Source organism: Bombina bombina, chromosome 6 (assembly GCF_027579735.1).
Source record: "Bombina bombina isolate aBomBom1 chromosome 6, aBomBom1.pri, whole genome shotgun sequence".
NCBI classification, from domain to species: domain Eukaryota; kingdom Metazoa; phylum Chordata; class Amphibia; order Anura; family Bombinatoridae; genus Bombina; species Bombina bombina.
The window spans coordinates 508257392-508281026 of record NC_069504.1 but is presented as its reverse complement, the minus strand read 5'-3'; the positions used below and the strand labels follow the sequence as shown (position 1 = coordinate 508281026).

At 36.7% G+C, this 23635-nt stretch overlaps 1 protein-coding gene across 2 annotated transcripts in view; it reads left to right on the top strand.

Moving 5' to 3' along the window:
- Nucleotides 1–23635, top strand: part of LOC128663188 (serine-rich adhesin for platelets-like) — a 69292-nt gene that overhangs the window by 15314 nt on the left and 30343 nt on the right. For both annotated transcript variants that reach the window (XM_053717394.1, XM_053717395.1), the window contains exons 3-4: nucleotides 1207–1263; nucleotides 7765–16292. In XM_053717394.1, the coding sequence (XP_053573369.1) occupies nucleotides 1207–1263; nucleotides 7765–16292 (8585 nt within the window). The remainder of the gene's footprint in view (nucleotides 1–1206; nucleotides 1264–7764; nucleotides 16293–23635) is intronic.

The following is a 23635-nucleotide window of genomic DNA, read 5'->3' as shown; positions in this document are numbered from 1 at the left end:
TTGGCTTTATTCTGCACTAATATTGTCCTCACACATTGTCTAGCAAATCGTAAAGAGTGAAACACTTTGCAGACAACTGACTTTTCACTCCCAGTTATCATCTGCTTTTAACGCTGAGCATTCCTTTCCAATATATATTTTCCTGCTAAATTCTATTATTATAAAATAAATATTGCAATCTGTTTGAAGGGCAGTGCAAATTTTAAGATATGCAAACAGCCTTCTGATACTTAGCATGTGGTTGACTTCAAATCTTATCAACTGATTTATCTACAAAATCACCCTAGACTTTATGAATGGTTATTTTCTCTAGAAAATCATTAGATATATATTTGTAAAAGATTGGAACCGACCCCCAAGTCAGTTTTGCTTTAATTTGATACCATTGCAATCCATAAGTCACCTCTACAATAAGTCTAATGGTTTTTATAAGCATTCAGCTCACATAAACATCTCCTGTACCTTGCATGAGGACTATATTAAAATGGTATACCAGTCAGTCAGTAATAAGTATTTATGTGTAAAAATGTTGATGTTCTTCACATGCTAAAACAACATTTTTTTTTTCATTAAAAAGTAATTAATATATATATATATATATATATACATATACACACACTCACATATGAGCACACTTTGATATCTTGTCTTGTTGTATTCAATAATTCAAGCTATTTTAAATAATTTTTGTTGCTTTTCTTAATACATTTCTACAAATACAGAGGTATATTTACATGTTCAAATTTATCATGTATTTTGTACACTACTGATATTTGCTCTAGAATTTGTGAATTTTTATCATATGCTTTGTAGAAACAGGAAACTAATAGTGCCAGCATCCTTTTCTTCTTATTTTCCTTTGTTTTTGTTCATGTGAGCTGTTTTTTAATGGAACTATAAAGATTTAATATTTTTTTTATTGTGGAGCGTCTAAATTTTAATTCACTATTTTGTAGGATCCTTTTTGTTGTATCTAAAATTCATGTAAGCATTTGAAGGCTGTTTTAACTGGCATCAAAACAATTATTAAACACCAATAACAAGTTAAATATGTTTGATTCTGATATAACCTCCATGATTATAAAATATTCTTAACCAGAATGCTTGCAAGTTTCTAGAGTATCTGTTTTGTGTTATGTATATATGATTCACCTTCATTTTTTAATTGATTGTATTAATGCTTCTAATTCTGTTTTATCAATGAAGGTCATGACGTGTTCAGCAATAGCACAGTTGTTCCTACGACCAAAACCACAGAATATGGTAAGAAACAATCATATCAATGTCTCTCTGGAAAGAAACAAATGCAAGTTTATTGTATTTAAAGATTGTGCAGGAACGCCCTCTAAAAAGGGCTCTCACCCACCCTCCATTAGGAGCATAATTTCTTCTGACGTCTCTTATTTACATAATGTTTCTGTATCCATTACTGCAGCATAGAAATGTTTACTATAGGTGCATGTTTCAGCAAGAAAACAGCTATTTCAAATGTCAAAATAAAGGTAAAGGATTTATTTGTGCACAATTTAATAATTCCACCAATGAATTCAATCACATTAAAGGGGAGACACCAGAGCATAAGAGCAAGCTAAAATTCCCTCTCTAAAATAAATAATTACTTGAGAACTCACTTTGGGCTAGATTACTAGTGGAGTGCTGACATATTATAGCAACTGAGTTAACTTATTTTCCCCATAGAAGTCACAGGGGAGCGCAAAATGAAAAAAAAAAACCTATACTTGCACGCTAATCCGACATGAGTTTGGAAAATGTCACATTCCAATGTTTTTCACATACAGAGCAATATACTTTTTATTGTAAATACCTATTTCTATATATATCTAAATAACAAGAGTGTTGCATTGAGCAATGCTACTTTTTTTATTGGACTAACTATACATTTATAAGTTGACAAGCTTTCGGAAGAGTTCCTTCCTTTATCAAGTCTAAAGCAATACACACTTGATAAAGGAAGGAACTCTTCCGAAAGCTTGTCAACTTATAAATGTATAGTTAGTCCAATAAAAAGTATCATTGCTCAATGCAATACTCTTGTTATTTTGATATCTAAATATCTGGACTAACACGGCTACTCCAATCAACGTATATATATCTATATATACCTATACCTGTATATATTTTCCTATAGATATATTGGTACAGATATCTATTTTACATGAACATTATCAGATATATATAGAGAAATAAATATTTAATAATAAAAACGTACATTATTTTCTATGTGAAGAATGTAAAATATGCATAATGTGTATTGGGTTTCGCAATTTAGGTCTAATGTGGTTGGGTTAGCGCACATGAAGAATTGCTATCTTCAATGTGCTTTATTGAAATATTAAAGGGACAGTCTACACCAGAATTGTTATTGTTTAAAAAGATAGATAATCCCTTTATTACCCATCCCCCAGTTTTGCATCACCAACACTATTATATTAATATACATTTTACCTCTGTGATTACCTTCTACCTAAGCCTCTACAGACTGCCCCTTATCTCAGTGCTTTTAACAGACATGCAGTTTAGCCAACCAGTGCAGACTCCTAAATAACTCCACGGGAGTGAGCACAATGTTATCTATATGATATACATGAACTAGTACTGTCTAACTGTGAAAAACTTTCAAAATGCTCTGAGCTAGGAGGCGGTTTTCAACGGTTTAGAAATCAGTTTGAGCCTAGCTAGGTTTAGCTTTTCAAAAATACCACCAAGGGAATAAAGCAAATTTGACGATAAAAGTAAATTGGAAAGTTGTTTACAATTTCATGCCGTATCTGAATCATGAAAGTTTAATTTTGACTAGACTGTCCCTTTAAATATAAAATATTATAAAAAAATTGAAAAAATATTATTTAAAATTATTATACATACTGTAAAACATTCTAATTAATCAATAGAATGTATGTGTTTTACAGTAAGCTTAATAATTGAAAATCTTTTTTTATAATTTTTAAAAATATATATTTTATGTTTAAAATTTCAATAACTTGCATTGTGCGATAACCCAAAAGCGTTTGTCGCAAATTGTGAACCCTGATGCTCGTTAGCACATTTTACATTTCTTTGTTCTTCACATAGAAAACAATGTACTTTTTATTATTAAATATATATTTCTATATATATCTGATGTAGTTCATGTTAAATAGATATCAATACCTATATATCTATAGGAATAGATATACAGGTATAGGTGTGTATATAAATATATATTTATAATAAAAAGGATATTACCCTGTAAGTGAAAAACATAAATATGTGAAATATGTACAGTAAATAAACACAAATATATAAATACACATGTACACACATATATACATATATATATATATATATATATATATATATATATATATATATATATATATATAATATAACATATATAGACGTGTGTGTGTGTATATATATATATATATATATATATATATATATATATATATATATATATATATATATATATATATATATATATATGTGTGTGTGTGTGTGTTTGTCTCCATGTTAAAGCACTTTGCAGACCTTTTTTCCAACACTTGAGACCTCATACCTTTTGACCCTTATAACATTTTAATGCAATTTTTCTTTTTAATATTTTTTTTATCAGGAACTGTTAATATGAGTGTAAATGTACTGTTAAATGTATTTTTAATGTGTTTTGTGCAACTTTTTTGTCTCACATAACAGTGAAAGTGACAGTCTAGTCAAAATTAAACTTTAATGATTCAGTTAGGGCATGTAATTTTAAATAACTTTCCAAATTACTTCTATCATCAAATTTGCTTTGTTCTCTTGGTATGCTTAGTTGAAAGCTAAACCTAAGTAGACTCATGCTAATTTCTAAGCCCTTAAAGGCCATCTGTTATCTAACAGTTTTTCACATCTAGAGGGATTTAGTTCATGTGTACAATATAGATAACATTGTGCTCATGCCCGTGAAGTTACTTATGAGAGGGCACTGATTGGCTAAAATGCAAGTCTGTCAAAAGAACTGAAATAAGGGGGTAGTCTGCAGAGGCTTAGGTGCAAGGTAATCACAGAGGTAAAAAATATATTAATACAACCGTGTTGGTTATGCAAAACTGAGGAATGGGTAATAAAGGGATTATCTATATTTTTAAACAATAAAAATTCTGGAGTAGACTGTCCCTTTAACCAGAGTTTTGAAATCGCACTAACCTGAAGTAAATTAATTTTGATTGCACTCAAGCAAACGCATTTCCCTCGCGCGCACAATGCCCCATATCACTTGGGCACTACAGTTAGCGTGCCACTCATAATCAAGCCCTTTATAAGTAATAGAGTAACCTCTATTAAATCATGTAAATGTCTCAATTATTTAACTCTTTAGTCAACTGTTTTAAATATTTAAATATTGATATAAGTCTAGATTACGAGTGGAGCAATATTAACTTTGCTAGATGGAGGGTTTTACGTGTATCAGGTTGCAGTTGTATTACAAGTCAGATCTAAAAAGTTTATGCGCGTGCAAATTCCAATGCGTGCAAAAAGATACACTTTGAGAAGTTGCAGTTGCATTAATGTATTCCCCCATAGACTTCAATGGAGCACGCAAACCCAAAAAAACGAATACCCATACTCGGGTGCTAACTTGATTGCTTGGTAATCACAGAGGTAAAAAATATATTAATACAACTGTGTTGGTTATGCAAAACTGGGGAATGGGTAATAAAGGGATTATCTATATTTGTAAACAATAAGAATTCTGGAGTAGACTGTCCCTTTAACCAGAGCTTTGAAATCGCACTAACCTGAAGCACATTCTTTTTGATTGCACTCAAGCAAACGCATTTCCCTCGCGCGCACAATGCCCCATATCACTTGGGCGCTACAGTTAGCGTGCCACTCATTATCGAGCCCTTTATAAGTAATAGAGTAACCTCCTATTAAATCATGTAAATGTGTCAATTATTTAACTCTTTTGTCAACTGTTTTAAATATTTATATATTGATATTATTATAGGTCTAGATTGCGAGTGGAGCGATATTAACTTTGCTAGATGGAGGCTTTTGCGTGCATCGGGTTGCGCTTCTATTACAAGTCAGATGTAAAAAGTTTATGCCCGCGCAAAATCCAATGCGTGCAAAAAGATAGACTTTGAGAAGTTGCAACTGCGTTAATGTATTCCCCCATAGACTTCAATGGAGCACGCAAACCCAAAACAACTAATACCCATACTCGGGTGCTAACTTGATTGCTTGGTAAGAAACAATCATTCTGCAGTTGGTATAACAAGTCATTGAAAATACATTGATATAAAAACAATTTTACTGTGAATTTTCCATTTAATGCATCTCAGGCAAGTAGCAAATACAAGTTTATTTAAATATGTACAGGAACCCACTTTAACCCCTTAAAGACCAGAGATTTTTTTTAGTATTTTTGCTATCACCCTATTTAAACAGAAAAAGAGCCTTGTTTTATTTTTATTTACCTAGCAAAACTATATATATATATTTATTTTTTGTTGTTGTTGTAGACAACCCAAGGTATTCACCTGGGCCCATTTTGCTAGCAGACAGTCTGCAAATGTTAAGTTTTAGGGCATTTTTTTTTATTATTTCTGCAATGTAGGATTCCCCCCTTAACCTCCCACCTCCCTGATCCCCCCCATCAGCTCTCTAACCCCCCCTGAAACTAGTATCTGCCATACAATTTTTCACCTTTTTTCTGTAGAGTAGCATCCCCCTCACCCTCCCCACCTTCCCCCTCCAACCAATGTTCTGTAGAGCCCCCTCTCACAACACATTTTCTATATATAGTTAATGCCTTCCACCCTCTCTCTCTCCCTCCAGCTGTGGAAATTATTTTCTGCAATGTAGTGGTCCCATTCCCTCCCCCCTCTAGCAATGGGTCGCCCACCCACCTCCCATCTCACTACCACTAACGTATGGCATCACCCCATCAGTAATATTCTGCCCTGCTATTTAAGACTTAGGGGCTAAACAACCAGCGATGTACAGGGGCGGCATCAGAACTTCAGTGCCAGTGAAGGGGGTAAGTCACACAGTGATGTCAGCAGTCATATATATATATATATATATATATATATATATATATATGCTGATATACATATATATTTATGTGTTACTATGTGTATAGTTACATATTAACACATAAATATATATGTATATAAGCGTATACATATATATTTACTGGGAACACACAGTTCCCATTGACCGCAATGTAAAGGCACTTTTAAGTGCCTTTTTTTTTTCTAACACCCCACTCCCACCAACTTTAACTCCAAAATACTGCCTAGTGCAGATAGTGCTGCCATCTTTATTTTTTAATAAACTACACTAGAAAGTATTTTGGGGGCATTTTCTCTGGTTAATTTAAAAAAAGCGCTATTTACTACAGCGAGCTGGTGGTAACAATAACCAGCCACTTGTAATGGCTGGTTAATTATCTCGCTTCCACAAACGGGCAAATTTGCCTGTTTGTACGAGCGTGATAATTTAGCGATCCACTTGTAATCTAGCCCTAACTATTTCACTCCTGGGCTGCTCACAAAAAGTGGCCTAAGAGGGAACAATGATACATACACATATTTAGACATGTCTATGTATGTGTGTGTGTGTGTATATACTGTATGTGTGAATATATATATATATATGGATGTATATATATATATATATATATGTATATGTGTGTGTGTGTGTGTATATATATATATATATATATATATATATATATATATATATATATATATATATATTGTATGTTAAAGGGGCAGTCTAGTCTAGTTCATGATTCATATAGGGCATGTAATTTTAAACAACTTAACAGTTTACTTTTATGAACAATTTTCCTTTGTTCTCTTGGTATTCTTAGTTGAATGCTAAACCTAGGTAGGCTCATATGCTAATTTCTTAGACCTTGAAGGCCACCTCTTATCTGAATGCATTTCTACAGTTTTTCACCACTAGAGAGCGTAAGTTCATATGTGTCATATAATTAACATTGTGCTCACGCACGTGAAGTTACCTAGGAGTCAGCACTGATTGGCTAAAATGGAAGTCTGCCAAAAGAACTGAAATAAGGGGGCAGTCTGCAGAGGCTTAGGTGCAAGGTAATCACAGAGGTAAAAAGGGTATTATTATAACTGTGTTGGTTGTGCAAAACTGGGGAATGGGTAATAAAGGGATTATCTATCTTTTAAAACCATAACAAATCTGGTGTAGACTGTCCCTTTAAAACCATTTGCAGCCCTTTTTTGGTAAATACCTTATATCATATATCTTTGAGCCCTTATAACTTCTGTACTTTTAAACATATTTGTGTTTAATGCAACTTTTTTCCTTCCCCTACACTTTGCGCTACCTCTCAAGTCGTGCTAACCCGACAAGTGTAAATTGCGATTGTGCTCAAGCAAACGTGTTTACTTTCAACTTGTCATGCACTCGTTATTTCCGTTGTGCGTAAAAAGCTGAAAAAAGCTGGTATAGCTTGTGCACAACAGTTAGCGTGCCACTCTGAATCTGGCTCTTTATAAGAAATATAGTAACCTATATTAAATCATGTAAATGTGGCAATTATTTAACTCTTTGTCAACTGTTTTAAATATTTATATGTTGATATTAATATAGTTGGGATATTTCATTTTTATATGTTTTCTTATATTTAATGTGTGGATGCAAGTTGTATTTACAATTTTTTTATTTTGTAAATTAATAACCTTGAAGGCAACAATATGCCAGTAACTGTTTGTGATTTTATTTAATCTACAGCGCCACAAACAGAATCCAGTTTCCAAAATGAAATCAACACAGATGACGACTCAACTGATAAAACTTTATTATCTAGCACAACTGCAGTATCTTTACCTGAAACAGCAACAGTGGCATCACAAGTCACATCAGCTTCTACAAACACATTATTACATGATTCATCATCACCCTCTGACAATACAACGTTATATTTTAGTACAACTAACTCACCCGTCACGTCATCTTCCACAAGCACATCACTACCCGAGTCATTATCACCCTCTGACAATACAATGTTATCTTTTAGTACAATTATCTCACCACCAGTCACATCATCTTCCACAAGCACATCACTTCCTGACTCATCATTACTCTCTTACAATACAACAATATCTTTTAGTACAACTAACTCACCAGTTACATCATCTTCCACAAGCACGTCACTTCCTGACTCATCATCACCCTCTGACAATGCAACATTATCTTTTAGTACAACTAACTCACTGGCCACTTCATATTCCACAAGCACATCACTACCTGAGTCATCATCACTCTCTGTCAATACAACGTTATATTTTAGTACAACTGTATCACCAGTTGCATCATCTTCCACAAGCACATCACTACCTGACTCATCATCACCCTCTGACAATACAACGTTATCTTTAAGTACAACTAACTCACCAGTCACATCATCTTCCACAAGCGCATCACTACCTGACTCATCATCACCCTCTGACAATACAACGTTATATTTTAGTACAACTAACTCACCAGTCACATCATCTTCCACAAGCATATCACTACCTGACTCATCACCCTCTGACAATACAACGTTATCTTTTAGTACAACTAACTCACCAGTGACATCATCTTCCACAATCATGTCACTACCTGAGTCATCATCACCCTCTGTCAATACAACATTATATTTTAGTACAACTAACTCACCCGTCACGTCATCTTCCACAAGTACATCACTTCCTGACTCATCATCACTCTATTACAGTACAACGATATCTTTTAGTACAACTAACTCACCAGTTACATCATCTTCCACAAGCACGTCACTTCCTGACTCATCATCACCCTCTGACAATACAACATTATCTTTTAGTACAACTAACTCACTGGCCACCTCATATTCCACAAGCACATCACTACCTGAGTCATCATCACTCTCTGTCAATACAACGTTATATTTTAGTACAACTGTATCACCATTTGCATCATCTTCCACAAGCACATCACTACCTGACTCATCATCACCCTCTGACAATACAACGTTATCTTTAAGTACAACTAACTCACCAGTCACATCATCTTCCACAAGCACATCACTACCTGACTCATCATCACCCTCTGACAATACAACGTTATATTTTAGTACAACTAACTCACCAGTCACATCATCTTCCACAAGCATATCACTACCTGACTCATCACCCTCTGACAATACAACGTTATCTTTTAGTACAACTAACTCACCAGTGACATCATCTTCCACAATCATGTCACTACCTGAGTCATCATCACCCTCTGTCAATACAACATTATATTTTAGTACAACTAACTCACCAGTCACATCATCTTCCACAAGCACATCACTACCTGACTCATCATCACCCTCTGACAATACAACGTTATCTTTTAGTACAACTAACTCACCAGTGACATCATCTTCCACAATCATGTCACTACCTGAGTCATCATCACCCTCTGTCAATACAACATTATATTTTAGTACAACTAACTCACCCGTCACGTCATCTTCCACAAGTACATCACTTCCTGACTCATCATCACTCTATTACAGTACAACGATATCTTTTAGTACAACTAACTCACCAGTTACATTATCTTCCACAAGCACATCACTTCCTGACTCATCATCACCCTCTGACAATACAACGTTATCTTTTAGTACAACTAACTCACTGGCCACATCATATTCCACCAGTACATCACTACCTGAGTCATCATCACCCTCTTTTAGTACAACTGTATCACAAGTTGCATCATCTTCCATAAGCACACCACTACCTGACTCATCATCACCCTCTGACAATACAACATTATATTTTAGTACAACTAACTCACCAGTCACATCATCTTCCACAAGCACATCACTACCTGACTCATCATCATCCTCTTACAATACAACGTTATATTTTAGTACAACTAACTCACCCGTCATGTCATCTTACACAAGCACTTCACTTCCTGACTCATCATCACCCTCTGACAATACAACGTTATCTTTTAGTACAACTAACTCACCAGTCACATCATCTTCCACAAGCACATCACTACCTGACTCATCATCACCCTCTGACAATACAACGTTATATTTTAGTACAACTAACTCACCCGTCATGTCATCTTACACAAGCACTTCACTTCCTGACTCATCATCACCCTCTGACAATACAATGTTATCTTTTAGTACAACTAACTCACCAGTCACATCATCTTCCACAAGCACATCACTACCTGACTCATCATCACCCTCTGACAATACAACATTATCTTTTAGTACAACTAACTCACCAGTCACATCATCTTCCACAAGCATATCACTACTTGACTTATCATCACCCTCTGACAATACAACGTTACCTTTTAGTACAACTAACTCACCAGACACATCATCTACCACAAGCACATCACTACCTGACTCATCACCCTCTGACAATACAACGTTATCTTTTAGTACAACTAACTCACCAGTGACATCATCTTCCACAAGCACGTCACTACCTGAGTCATCATTACCCTCTGTCAATACAACATTATATTTTAGTACAAGTAACTCACCAGTCACATCATCTTCCACAAGCACATCACTACCTGACTCATCATCACCCTCTGACAATACAACGTTATATTTTAGTACAACTAACTCACCCGTCACGTCATCTTCCACAAGTACATCACTTCCTGACTCATCATCACTCTCTTACAATACAACGATATCTTTTAGTACAACTAACTCACCAGTTACATTATCTTCCACAAGCACATCACTTCCTGACTCATCATCACCCTCTGACAATACAACGTTATCTTTTAGTACAACTAACTCACTAGCCACATCATCTACCACAAGCACATCACTACCTAACTCATCATCACCCTCTGACAATACAACATTATCTTTTAGTACAACTAACTCACCAGTGACATCATCTTCCACAAGCACGTCACTACCTGAGTCATCATCACCCTCTGTCAATACAACATTATATTTTAGTACAAGTAACTCACCAGTCACATCATCTTCCACAAGCACATCACTACCTGACTCATCATCACCCTCTGACAATACAATGTTATATTTTAGTACAACTAACTCACCCATCACGTCATCTTCCACAAGTACATCACTTCCTGACTCATCATCACTCTCTTACAATACAACAATATCTTTTAGTACAACTAACTCACCAGTCACATCATCTTCCACAAGCACATCACATCCTGACTCATCATCACCCTCTGACAATACAACGTTATCTTTTAGTACAACTAACTCACCAGTCACATCATCTTTCACAAGCACATCACTTCCTGACTCATCATCACCCTCTGACAATACAACGTTATCTTTTAGTACAACTAACTCACCACTCACATCATCTTCCACAAGCATATTACTACCTGACTCATCATCACCCTCTGACAATACAACATTATCTTTTAGTACAACTAACTCACCAGTCACATCATCTTCCACAAGCACATCACTTCCTGACTCATCATCACCCTCTTACAATACAATGTTATCTTTTAGTACAACTAACTCACCAGACACATCATCTACCACAAGCACATCACTACCTGACTCATCATCATCCTCTGACAATACAACGTTATCTTTTAGTACAACTAACTCACCAGTGACATCTTCAACAAGCATGTCACTACCTGAGTCATCATCACCCACTGTCAATACAACATTATATTTTAGTACAGCTAACTCACCAGTCACATCATCTTCCACAAGCACATCACTACCTGACTCATCATCACCCTCTGACAATACAACGTTATATTTTAGTACAACTAACTCACCAGTCACATCATATTCCACAAGCACATCACTACCTGACTCATCATCACCCTCTGACAATACAACATTATATTTTAGTACAACTAACTCACCAGTCACATCATCTTCCACAAGCACATCACTACCTGACTCATCATCACCCTCTGACAATACAACATTATATTTTAGTACAAATAACTCACCAGTCACATCATCTTCCACAAGCACATCACTACCTGACTCATCATCACCCTCTGACAATACAACATTATCTTTTAGTACAACTAACTCACTGGCCACCTCATATTCCACAAGCACATCACTACCTGAGTCATCATCACTCTCTGTCAATACAACGTTATATTTTAGTACAACTGTATCACCATTTGCATCATCTTCCACAAGCACATCACTACCTGACTCATCATCACCCTCTGACAATACAACGTTATCTTTAAGTACAACTAACTCACCAGTCACATCATCTTCCACAAGCATATCACTACCTGACTCATCACCCTCTGACAATACAACGTTATCTTTTAGTACAACTAACTCACCAGTGACATCATCTTCCACAATCATGTCACTACCTGAGTCATCATCACCCTCTGTCAATACAACATTATATTTTAGTACAAATAACTCACCAGTCACATCATCTTCCACAAGCACATCACTACCTGACTCATCATCACCCTCTGACAATACAACATTATCTTTTAGTACAACTAACTCACCAGTCACATCATCTTCCACAAGCACATCACTACCTAACTCATCATCACCCTCTGACAATACAACGTTAACTTTTAGTACAACTAACTCACCAGTCACATCATCTTCCACAAGCACATCACTTCCTGACTCATCATCACCCTCTGATAATACAATGCTATCTTTTAGTACAAATAACTCACTAGTCACATCATCTTCCACAAGCACATCACTATCTGACTCATCATCACTTTCTGTCAATACAACGTTATCTTTTAGTACAACTAACTCACCAGTCACATCATCTTCTACAAACATAACATCAATAACTTCATCCTCATTATCATCATCATCCTCAACATCATATTTAACCAACGCAATGACCTCCTCAAACGCAACATATTTTCCAGTCACATCTTCTTATACAAACATATCATTAACCATCCCAGTTACATCTATCTTATCTGACACAGTGACAGCTCAAGTCACATCATCTTCCACAAACACATCATTACTTCACTCATCATCACCCTCCTTCAATACAACGTTTTCAGTTAGTACAACTGACTCACTGGTCACATTAGCTTCATTTACTACTTCCTTATCATCTCCTAACACATCATATTTGTCTATCACTTCTACTTTTACAAATATATCATTAACCCCTGTATCATCCCACCCTAACACAACGTCTATTCCAATTGTAACTCCTTCTACAAACATATTACCTGACTCATCATCATCATCATCTTCCTCCAACATAACATTATCTTTTAGTGCAACTAACTTATTTCTCACATCAGCTTCCACAAACATAACATCATTTACTTCTTCCTCCCCATCCCTAAACACAACAGATGCATCAACATCTTCAAACACAACATCTTTTTCAGTCACCTCATTTTCAAGCACATCATTATCTTACCCTAATACAACATCCTTTCCAGACACACCAACTTCCATACACACATCATTATCTGACTCATCATCATCTTCCTCCAATACAACAATAACTTCTAGTGAAAGTAACTCACTTGTTACATCAGCTTCTGCCAACATAACTTCATTTACCTCAACATCCTCCAACACAAATTTACCTATCACAATGATCTCTTCAAGCACATCTTTTCCAGTCACTTCTATTTTTACAAATACATCATTAGCCCCTGTATCATCCTACCCTAACACAACATCTGTTCCAGTCATATCTGCTTCTGCAAATACATCATTACCTGTTTCATTGTCATCTTCTTCCAACACAACTTTATCTACTACATTGACACCCTTCAACATAACATCAATACCAGGTACATCCTTATCTTCCCTCACAGTGTCGTCACAGCTCACGTCATCTTTCACAAACACATCAAGACCTGACTCATCATCATCTTCCTCCAACACAACATTATCTTTTAGTACAACTAACTCAATTGTCACATCAGCTTCCACAAACATAACATCATTTACTTCTTCCTCGCCATCCTCAAATACAACATCTTTTCTAGTCACTTCTACTTTTACAAATACATCATTACCCCCTGTATCATCCTATATTAACACAACATCTGTTCCAGTCATGTCTGCTTTCATAAACACATCATTACCTGATTCTTCATCATCTTCCTCCAACACTTTATCTACTACATTGACACCCTTAAACAGAACATCAATACCAGGTACATCCTTATCTTCCCACATTGTGTCGTCACAGGTCCCACCATCTTACACAAACACATCAAGACCTGACTCATCATCATCGTCCTCCAACACAACATTATCTTTTAGTACAACTAACTCAATTGTCACATCAGCTTCCACAAACATAACATCATTTACTTCTTCTTCCTCATCTTCAAACACAACATATTTTCCAGTCACTTCTACTTTTACAAATACATCATTAGCCCCTGTATCATCCTACATTAACACATCTGTTCCAGTCATATCTGCTTTTACAAACACATCATTACCTGATTCATCATCATCTTCCTCCAACACAACATTATCTACTACATTGACACCCTTTAACATGACATCAATACCAGGTACATCCTTATCTTCCCACGTTGTGTCGTCACAGGTCACACCATCTTTCACAAACACATCAAGACCTGACTCATCATCATCTTCCTCCAACACAACATTATCTTTTAGTACAACTAACTCAATTGTCACATCAGCTTCCACAAACATAACATCATTTACTTCTTCCTCGCCATCCTCAAATACAACATCTTTTCTAGTCACTTCTACTTTTACAAATACATCATTACCCCCTGTATCATCCTATATTAACACAACATCTGTTCCAGTCATATCTGCTTTCATAAACACATCATTACCTGATTCTTCATCATCTTCCTCCAACACTTTATCTACTACATTGACACCCTTAAACAGAACATCAATACCAGGTACATCCTTATCTTCCCACATTGTGTCGTCACAGGTCCCACCATCTTACACAAACACATCAAGACCTGACTCATCATCATCGTCCTCCAACACAACATTATCTTTTAGTACAACTAACTCAATTGTCACATCAGCTTCCACAAACATAACATCATTTACTTCTTCTTCCTCATCTTCAAACACAACATATTTTCCAGTCACTTCTACTTTTACAAATACATCATTAGCCCCTGTATCATCCTACATTAACACATCTGTTCCAGTCATATCTGCTTTCACAAACACATCATTACCTGATTCATCATCATCTTCCTCCAACACAACATTATCTACTACATTGACACCCTTTAACATGACATCAATACCAGGTACATCCTTATCTTCCCACGTTGTGTCATCACAGGTCACACCATCTTCCACAAATACATCAAGACCTGACTCATCAACCTCCTCCAACACAACATCTGTTAGTACAACTAACTCAATGGTCATATCAGCTTCAACAACTATAAGGTCAATTGCCTCTTCCTCATCATCATCCACAGCAACATATTTACAATCCACACCGACCATCTCAAACACAACTTCTATTTCAGTCATATCTCCCTCCACAAACACATCATTAACCACATCATCACCCTTCACCAACACAACTTTATTTCCTTCTTTGATATCATTCAACACAACATTACTACAAGTTTCATCCTTAACTTCCCACACAGTCTTGTCACAGGCCACATCATCTCCCACAAACACATCATTACCTGACTCATCATCATCCATCAACAACACAATGCTATCTTTTAATACAATTAACTCACTTGTCACATCAGCTTCTACAAACATAACATCATATACCTCTTCCTCATCATCCTCCACCACAACTGATTTGACCTCTTCAAACACAACATCTTTTCCATCCTTATCTTTCAGCATAATGTCATCACCGGTGACAGTATCTTCTGCAAGTGCAACATTATTGCCTAACGCATCATCTTCCTTCATCTCCACAGTTTCACCTGCCACACTTACTTTCCCCAACACCACATCCATATCATCTTCTACAAACACAATAGCATTACCTTCCTCATTGCCATTCAGCAGCTCAACAGCTTTATCTGCCACATTGGCCTTGTCCAACACATCACTATCATCCAATACACTGTTGTTATTATCAACTGTAAATACCCCACTTTTAAATACATCTTCAAACACTGTTACAAGCACAACCATGCAAAAAACAACTATTATCCCTACCATCACTCTTCCTTTGAAATTTAAGATTGTAAACCAAAATTTTACTGACAACCTAACTAAACAAGACTCTGATGAATTTAAGAATCTTAAGAGAGATGTGGAAGAAAAGGTAAACATCATGCACGTTCTTGTGTTCAACTTTCTTATTATGTTAAGAATTTTTATGAATAGGAATATTTTATTCTTATGTTACAACCTGTCCCTGAAAATGGTATAACATCTTATGATTCCAATATATGCAAGTCTTAGTGGAAAAATTAATTTTGATAAACAATGGATGGATGGATTGATTGATTGATTGATAGATATTAAGTGCTGTCTGCGCTACTTTGACAAAATGGGGTGAATAACTGTACTCTGAGTGCTGGTTTAAAATTAGTTAAACTGCTGCTCTTTGGTCTTATTGTCTCAAATACATTAAAGTAATGCTCTATATGTTGCTGGTACAAAACAGGCTAAATCAAAATTCTGCTTTGGTTTTACAGAAAAGTATGCATGCGGCTGACAGAAGGTGATATTTGGGTGGGTGGGTGGCTGGCATACGTTTTTTAAGGAGACATTGATTTTGAGGGCATTGGTCTGTTGGTGTTCTTATGTTACTATATAGATGGTAAATTAACTACATTTGACATTACTATGTTTAGCTAACATAAAGGGTTTGCATGGTGGTCAGAGCTCTATGTGGCTGGCAGGAGACATCAGTCTAGTCTAAGGTTTGATGTTTGTGTACGTAGACATAAAGAGTTATCTGGGCATCCTTATGCTGTTTCTCTCTTTCTTTCCCTCTCTCTCCCATCTTCCCATTATCTCTATTCTATCTCTTTCTTGTTGTCTCTTTCTCTATTTCTTTTAATCCCTCTGTATCTCATACGCCCTCTTTTTCTCTGTATGTCTTTCTCTTGACCTTATCATTTCCCTCTATAGAACTGATGATCAAAACTCTCTGGCATGAGGAGAAAACATGCAAAATCTTTGGGAAGGCGGGTATAACACTGCATAGCAAGATAAACCGCTCTCAAGCTAAAATTTGTCTCTTTAATATTCTTTGAAGGACTTTGCAGTAATGACAAGACTTAGATAAGCTCACCAGAGCAGAGAGCCCTTCCTTCTTTTCTTTTCTCACTACTATCTGTTACACAATGAAACAGTGCATACTTTTCAAATACATTTCAACTGCAGCTATGTGATATCCAAAATAAAGAAAAAATAACAACTATTGTACCAAGCAATAAAAGAAAGCTTTCAATATAGTTGTAGTGAATCACGGAATAAAAGAAGATAATGCATCTTCAGTTTTAAAATTCCAAAGTCAGTATGATGTTATCAGTTATAATATTCACCCACAATTCCGTGTGAAGAAGTCTTTATGTTTTCAGACAATCTCTCCAGAATATGTGGGCACTACAAGTATTTGCTCTATATCTATTAGAGTGAGCTTTAACTCACTTTCACCTAGATTACAAGTTTTGCGTTATGGTGCGGTACGGCTATACTGCAAAAAAATTGCAGCTAACTCATATTATAAGTTGCAGTGGTATAGCTATACCGCAAACAATTTTGCCTTAACGCAACGTCCATTCCCCGGGATTTTCCATAGTGCCGTATTACAGGTTGTGCGGTCCAGCTAAAATGCTTGCGTTTACAGCCTATACCGACACGAGCCATACCACGTTCTGAGGACACGAGCCATACCACGATCTGAGACCAGTAGTTACAAAAATGTTTCACAAAACTTATAACTAACGTCCATTCCGCAAGATTTTCCATAGCGCTATATTACAGGTTGTGCGGTCCGGCTAAAATGCTTGCGTTACAGCCTATACCGACACAAGCCATACCGCGATCTGAGACCACTAGTTACAAAAATGTTTCACAAAACTAATAACTAAAATGTTACAAAGTACACTAACACCCATAAACTACCTATTAACCCCTAAACCGCCAGTCCCCCACATCGTAAATAATAAACTAAATTTATAAACCCCTAAACTCCTAAACTGCCAGCCCACCCACATTGTAACTAATTAATAAACTAAATTTATTAACAAAAGAAAAACTTTTAAGAGAGAAGTTTTTAGAAACCAAATAAGTAACTACACAAAAGACAGGGATATCAGCATTTTCATTTTAATTGGTTAAAATAACCTTAACAAACATCCCCATTAGGGGAAAAATAAATACAAAACGGTGCAACACAGTTCATGCAAGCCTATACCAGATTGAGACCCTGATACTGGCTTTGCATGGGAACCACAAACAGAAAATGCACAAACAGCTAAGGTCACACAGTCCTAGGACATCAAATTCGTAACATTCACTCATAAAGTTTGCACTTTAACCCCTTAATGACAGCAGCACTTTTCCATTTTCTGTCCGTTTGGGACCAAGGCTATTTTTACATTTTTGCGGTGTTTGTGTTTAGCTGTAATTTTCCTCTTACTCATTTACTGTACCCACACATATTATATACCGTTTTTCTCGCCATTAAATGGGCTTTCTAAAGATACCATTATTTTTATCATATCTTATAATTTACTCTAATTTTTTTTATAAAATATGAGGAAAAAATGGAAAAAAACACACTTTTTCTAACTTTGACCCCCAAAATCTGTTACACATCTACAACCACCAAAAAAATCCCACGCTAAATAGTTTCTAAATTTTGTTCTGAGTTTAGAAATACCCAATGTTTACATGTTCTTTGCTTTTTTTGCAAGTTATAGGTCCATAAATACAAGTAGCACTTTGCTATTTCCAAACCACTTTTTTTCAAAATGAGTGCTAGTTACATTGGGACACTGATATCTTTCAGGAATCCCTGAATATCCATTGACATGTATATATTTTTTTTTAGAAGACATCCCAAAGTATTGATCTAGGCCCATTTTGGTATATTTCATGCCACCATTTCACCGCCAAATGCGATCAAATAAAAAAAATTGTTCACTTTTTCACAAATTTTTTCACAAACTTTAGGTTTCTCACTGAAATTATTTACAAACAACTTGTGCAATTATGGCATAAATGGTTGTAAATTCTTCTCTGGGATCCCCTTTGTTCATAAATAGCAGACATATATGGCTTTGGCGTTGCTTTTTGGTAATTAGAAGGCTGCTAAATGCCACTGCGCACCACACGTGTTTTATGCCCAGCAGTGAAGGGGTTAATTAGGGAGCATGTAGGGAGCTTGTATGGTTAATTTTAGCTTTAGTGTAGTGTATTAGACAACCCCAAGTATTGATCTAGGCCCATTTTGGTATATTTCATGCCACCATTTCACCACCATATGCGATCAAATTTAAAAAAACGTTAAATTTTTCACAATTTTAGGTTTCTCACTGAAATTATTTACAAACAGCTTATGCAATTATGGCACAAATGGTTGTAAATGCTTTTCTGGGATCCCCTTTGTTCAGAAATAGCAGACATATATGACTTCGGCGTTGCTTTTTGGTAATTAGAAGGCCGCTAAATGCTGCTGCGCATCACACGTATATTATGGCTAGCAGTGAAGGGGTTAATTAGGTAGTTTGTAGGGAGCTTGCAGGGTTAATTTTAGCTTTAGTGTAGAGATCAGCCTCCCACCTGACACATCAGACCCCCTGATCCCTCCCAAACAGCTCCCTTCCCTCCCCCACCCCACAATTGTCCCCGCCATCTTAAGTACTGGCAGAAAGTCTGCCAGTACTAAAATAAAAGGTTTTTTTAATTTGTTCTTTTTTTTTTTTTAGCATATTTACATATGCTGCTTTGTAGAATCCCCCCTTAGCCCCCAACCTCCCTGATCCACCCCCAAAACAGCTCTCTTACCCTCCCCCTCTGCATTATTGGGTTCCATCTTGGGTACTGGCAGCTGTCTGCCAGTACCCAGTTTCAAGAAAAAAACGTGTTTTTTTAAAACAAAAATAGAAATTCTGTAGTGTAGATTCACCCCCCCTAACAGACAAACCCCAACACCTTAATTGATTAATAAATAAAAAACTTTTATTCCCTTTTTTATGCTTTTTTTTTTACTTTATTCTGTAGTGTAGCGGTTCCCACCCGCTCCCTCCCCGTGCACGCGCCCGCCCCCGCCCTTCCGTGCACGCGCGCGCGTCAGTGCGCGCCCCCGATCGCCCACGCCCACGATCCCGCCCCTCCTGCACGTCGCCAAGGCCATCGATGGCCACCACCCTCCTCCCACCAGCCTCCCACCCACCAACGCGGTAAGCCAACAATCTCCGGTGCAGAGAGGGCCACAGAGTCCTCAGTCATTAAGGGGTTAATACCTGAATCTACAAACAACACCTCTAACAGAGGATGGCAGTGCAGAAACTGCACTAATCGGCCAACATGTTAATCATTGAGGATCTATGCTTGCTAAAACGGATAATGAACACAAACCATGTTAAAAAGTGCTAAAGAGTGTTATAAACATATATGCTTTGGATGTTAAGTGCATAGGTAAAATATGACTGAAAATTGGTAATTGAAACCTACGGGAAACCAAGCAACACCTATTTCAGAGGGCACCCCTAACATTTAGGAAGGATATGGTGTCTTGAAAATAACTATTTAGGATCTATGCTTGGTCTTCCTAGATACAAGGTGACAATCTTACCAATAGGATTAATAATTTCAGTCAAATGCAGCGTTATTGCAAAGGAAACAAAAAGGCAAGTAATATATGCATATGTTAACCCCTTAACGACCGAGGACGTGCAGGGTACGTCCTCAAAAAAAAAAGGCAGTTAACGCCTGAGGACGTACCCTGCACGTCCTCGGTGTGGAAAGCAGCTGGAAGCGATCCTGCTCGCTTCCAGCTGCTTTCCGGTTATTGCAGTGATGCCTCGATATCGAGGCATCCTGCAATAACCATTTTTAGCCATCCGATGCAGAGAGAGCCACTCAGTGGCCCTCTCTGCACCGGACATTAACGGCTAGGTTCGTTGGTGGGTGGGAGCCGGTGTGGGAGGCGGGTGGCGGCCATCAATGGCCCTGGATGATGCTGAGGGGGGCGGGATCGGGGGCGGGGATGCCTGGGGGCGCACACGGGCGCGTGGGGGCGGGCGCGTGCACGGGGAGGGAGCGGGTGGGAACCGCTGCACTACAGAAAAAGCAGCAGTAAAATTGACAGAAAAGGCGAAAAAAAAGTTGGAAAAAAAAGATCAGGCAGGTGGTGGGGGTTGGTCTGTGGGGGGGGGGAAGCTACACTACAGAAAATAAAAATAAAAACAAAAAAAAAACTTTTTATTTTGCAAAATAGGTACTGGCCGACAGCTGCCAGTACCCAAGATGGCCCCCAATAAGGCAGATGGGGAGGATTAGAGAGCTGTTTTGGGGGCATCAGGGAGGTTGGGGGCTAAGGGGGGATGCTACACCACAGCATATGTAAATATGCTATAAAAAATAAAAAAAACCTTTTATTTTAGTACTGGCAGACTTTCTGCCAGTACTTAAGATGGCGGGGACAATTGTGGGGGAGGGAAGGGAGCTGTTTGGGAGGGATCAGGGGGTCTGATGTGTCAGGTGGGAGGCTGATCTCTACACTAAAGCTAAAATTAACCCTGCAAGCTCCCTACAAACTACATAATTAACCCCTTCACTGCTAGCCATAATACACGTGTGATGCGCAGCAGTATTTAGCGGCCTTCTAATTACCAGAAAGCAACGCCAAAGTCATATATGTCTGCTATTTCTGAACAAAGGGGATCCCAGAGAAGCATTTACAACCATTTGTGCCATAATTGCACAAGCTGTTTGTAAATCATTTCAGTGAGAAACCTAAAATTGTGAAAAATTCAAAGTTTTTTTTTTTATTTGATCGCATTTGGCGGTAAAATGGTGGCATGCAATATACCAAAATGGGCCTAGATCAATACTTTGGGTTGTCTGCTACACTACACTAAAGCTAAAATTAACCCTACAAGCTCCCTAATTAACCCCTGCACTGCTGGGCATAATACACGTGTGGTGCGCAGCGGCATTTAGCGGCCTTCTAATTACCAAAAAGCAATGCCAAAGCCATATATGTCTGCTATTTCTGAACAAAGGGGATCCCAGAGAAAAATTTACAACCATTTATGCCATAATTGCACAAGCTGTTTGTAAATAATTTCAGTGAGAAACCGAAAGTTTGTGAAAAAGTGAACGATTTTTTGAATTTGATCGCATTTGGCGGTGAAATGGTGGCATGAAATATACCAAAATTGGCCTAGATCAATACTTTGGGATGTCTTCTAAAAAAAAATATATACATGTCAAGGGATATTCAGGGATTCCTGAAAGATATCAGTGTCTCAATGTAACTAGCGCTAATCTTGAATAAAATGGTTTGGAAATAGCAAAGTGCTACTTGTATTTATGGCCCTATAACTTGCAAAAAAAGCAAAGAACATGTAAACATTGGGTATTTCTAAACTCAGGACAAAATTTAGAAACTATTTAACATGGGTGGGGGTCAAAGTTAGAAAAAGAGTTTTTTTTTCCATTTTTTTCTCATATTTTATAATTTTTTTTATAATAAATTATAAGATATGATGAAAATAATGGTATCTTTGGAAAGTCCATTTAATGGCGAGAAAAACGGTATATAATATGTGTGGGTACAGTAAATGAGCAAGAGGAAAATTACAGCTAAACACAAACACCGCAAAAATGTAAAAATAGCCTTGGTCCCAAACGGACAGAAAATGGAAAAGTGCTGTGGTCATTAAGGGGTTAAATAATATCATGATACACATAATAGACCACATAGCAGGTAATGAAATGTATATCCTCCGAACTTGTAGTACAAATATTACACACTGTCCAGAGTACAGGTGTCACATATGCCTGATGAACCAAGCGCCATGTAATAACTTTCTCAGAGGGGTAAAATTCCTCGAGCAAAGAAGCAGCAATTGTGTATCCAAACCGCTTGGTTATGTTATTGAACTATCAAGTTAGTTACCAAATGTTTCCATTCTGTTGCAAACTTTGTTTGTTCCAGGGCTGTGCGGCCCGCTCCGTGCACGTCACTGCCTAAATTTATTAACCCCTAAACCTCCAACCCCCCACATTGCCAACACTATATAAACCTATTAACCCCTAATTGCCAGCCCCCCTACATCGCAACTAATAAACTAAACCTATTAACCCCTAAACCTCTGGCCCCTCACATCGCAAAACACTAAATTAAACTATTAACCCCTAAACACCCCCCTAACTTTAAATTAAAAGTTACAATATAACTATCTTAAAACAAATAAAAACTTACCTGTAAAATAAAAAAAACTAAGATTAAACTATAAATTAACCTAACATAACTATTCTAATAAAATAAAAAAAACTAAATTACATGATTAAAAAAACCTAACACTACGAAAAAATTAAAATCCTAAATTACAAATATAAAAAAAAACTAATACTACGAAAAAAAAAAAATCTAACATTACAAAATATAATAAACAATAATATTACTAAAAATAAAAA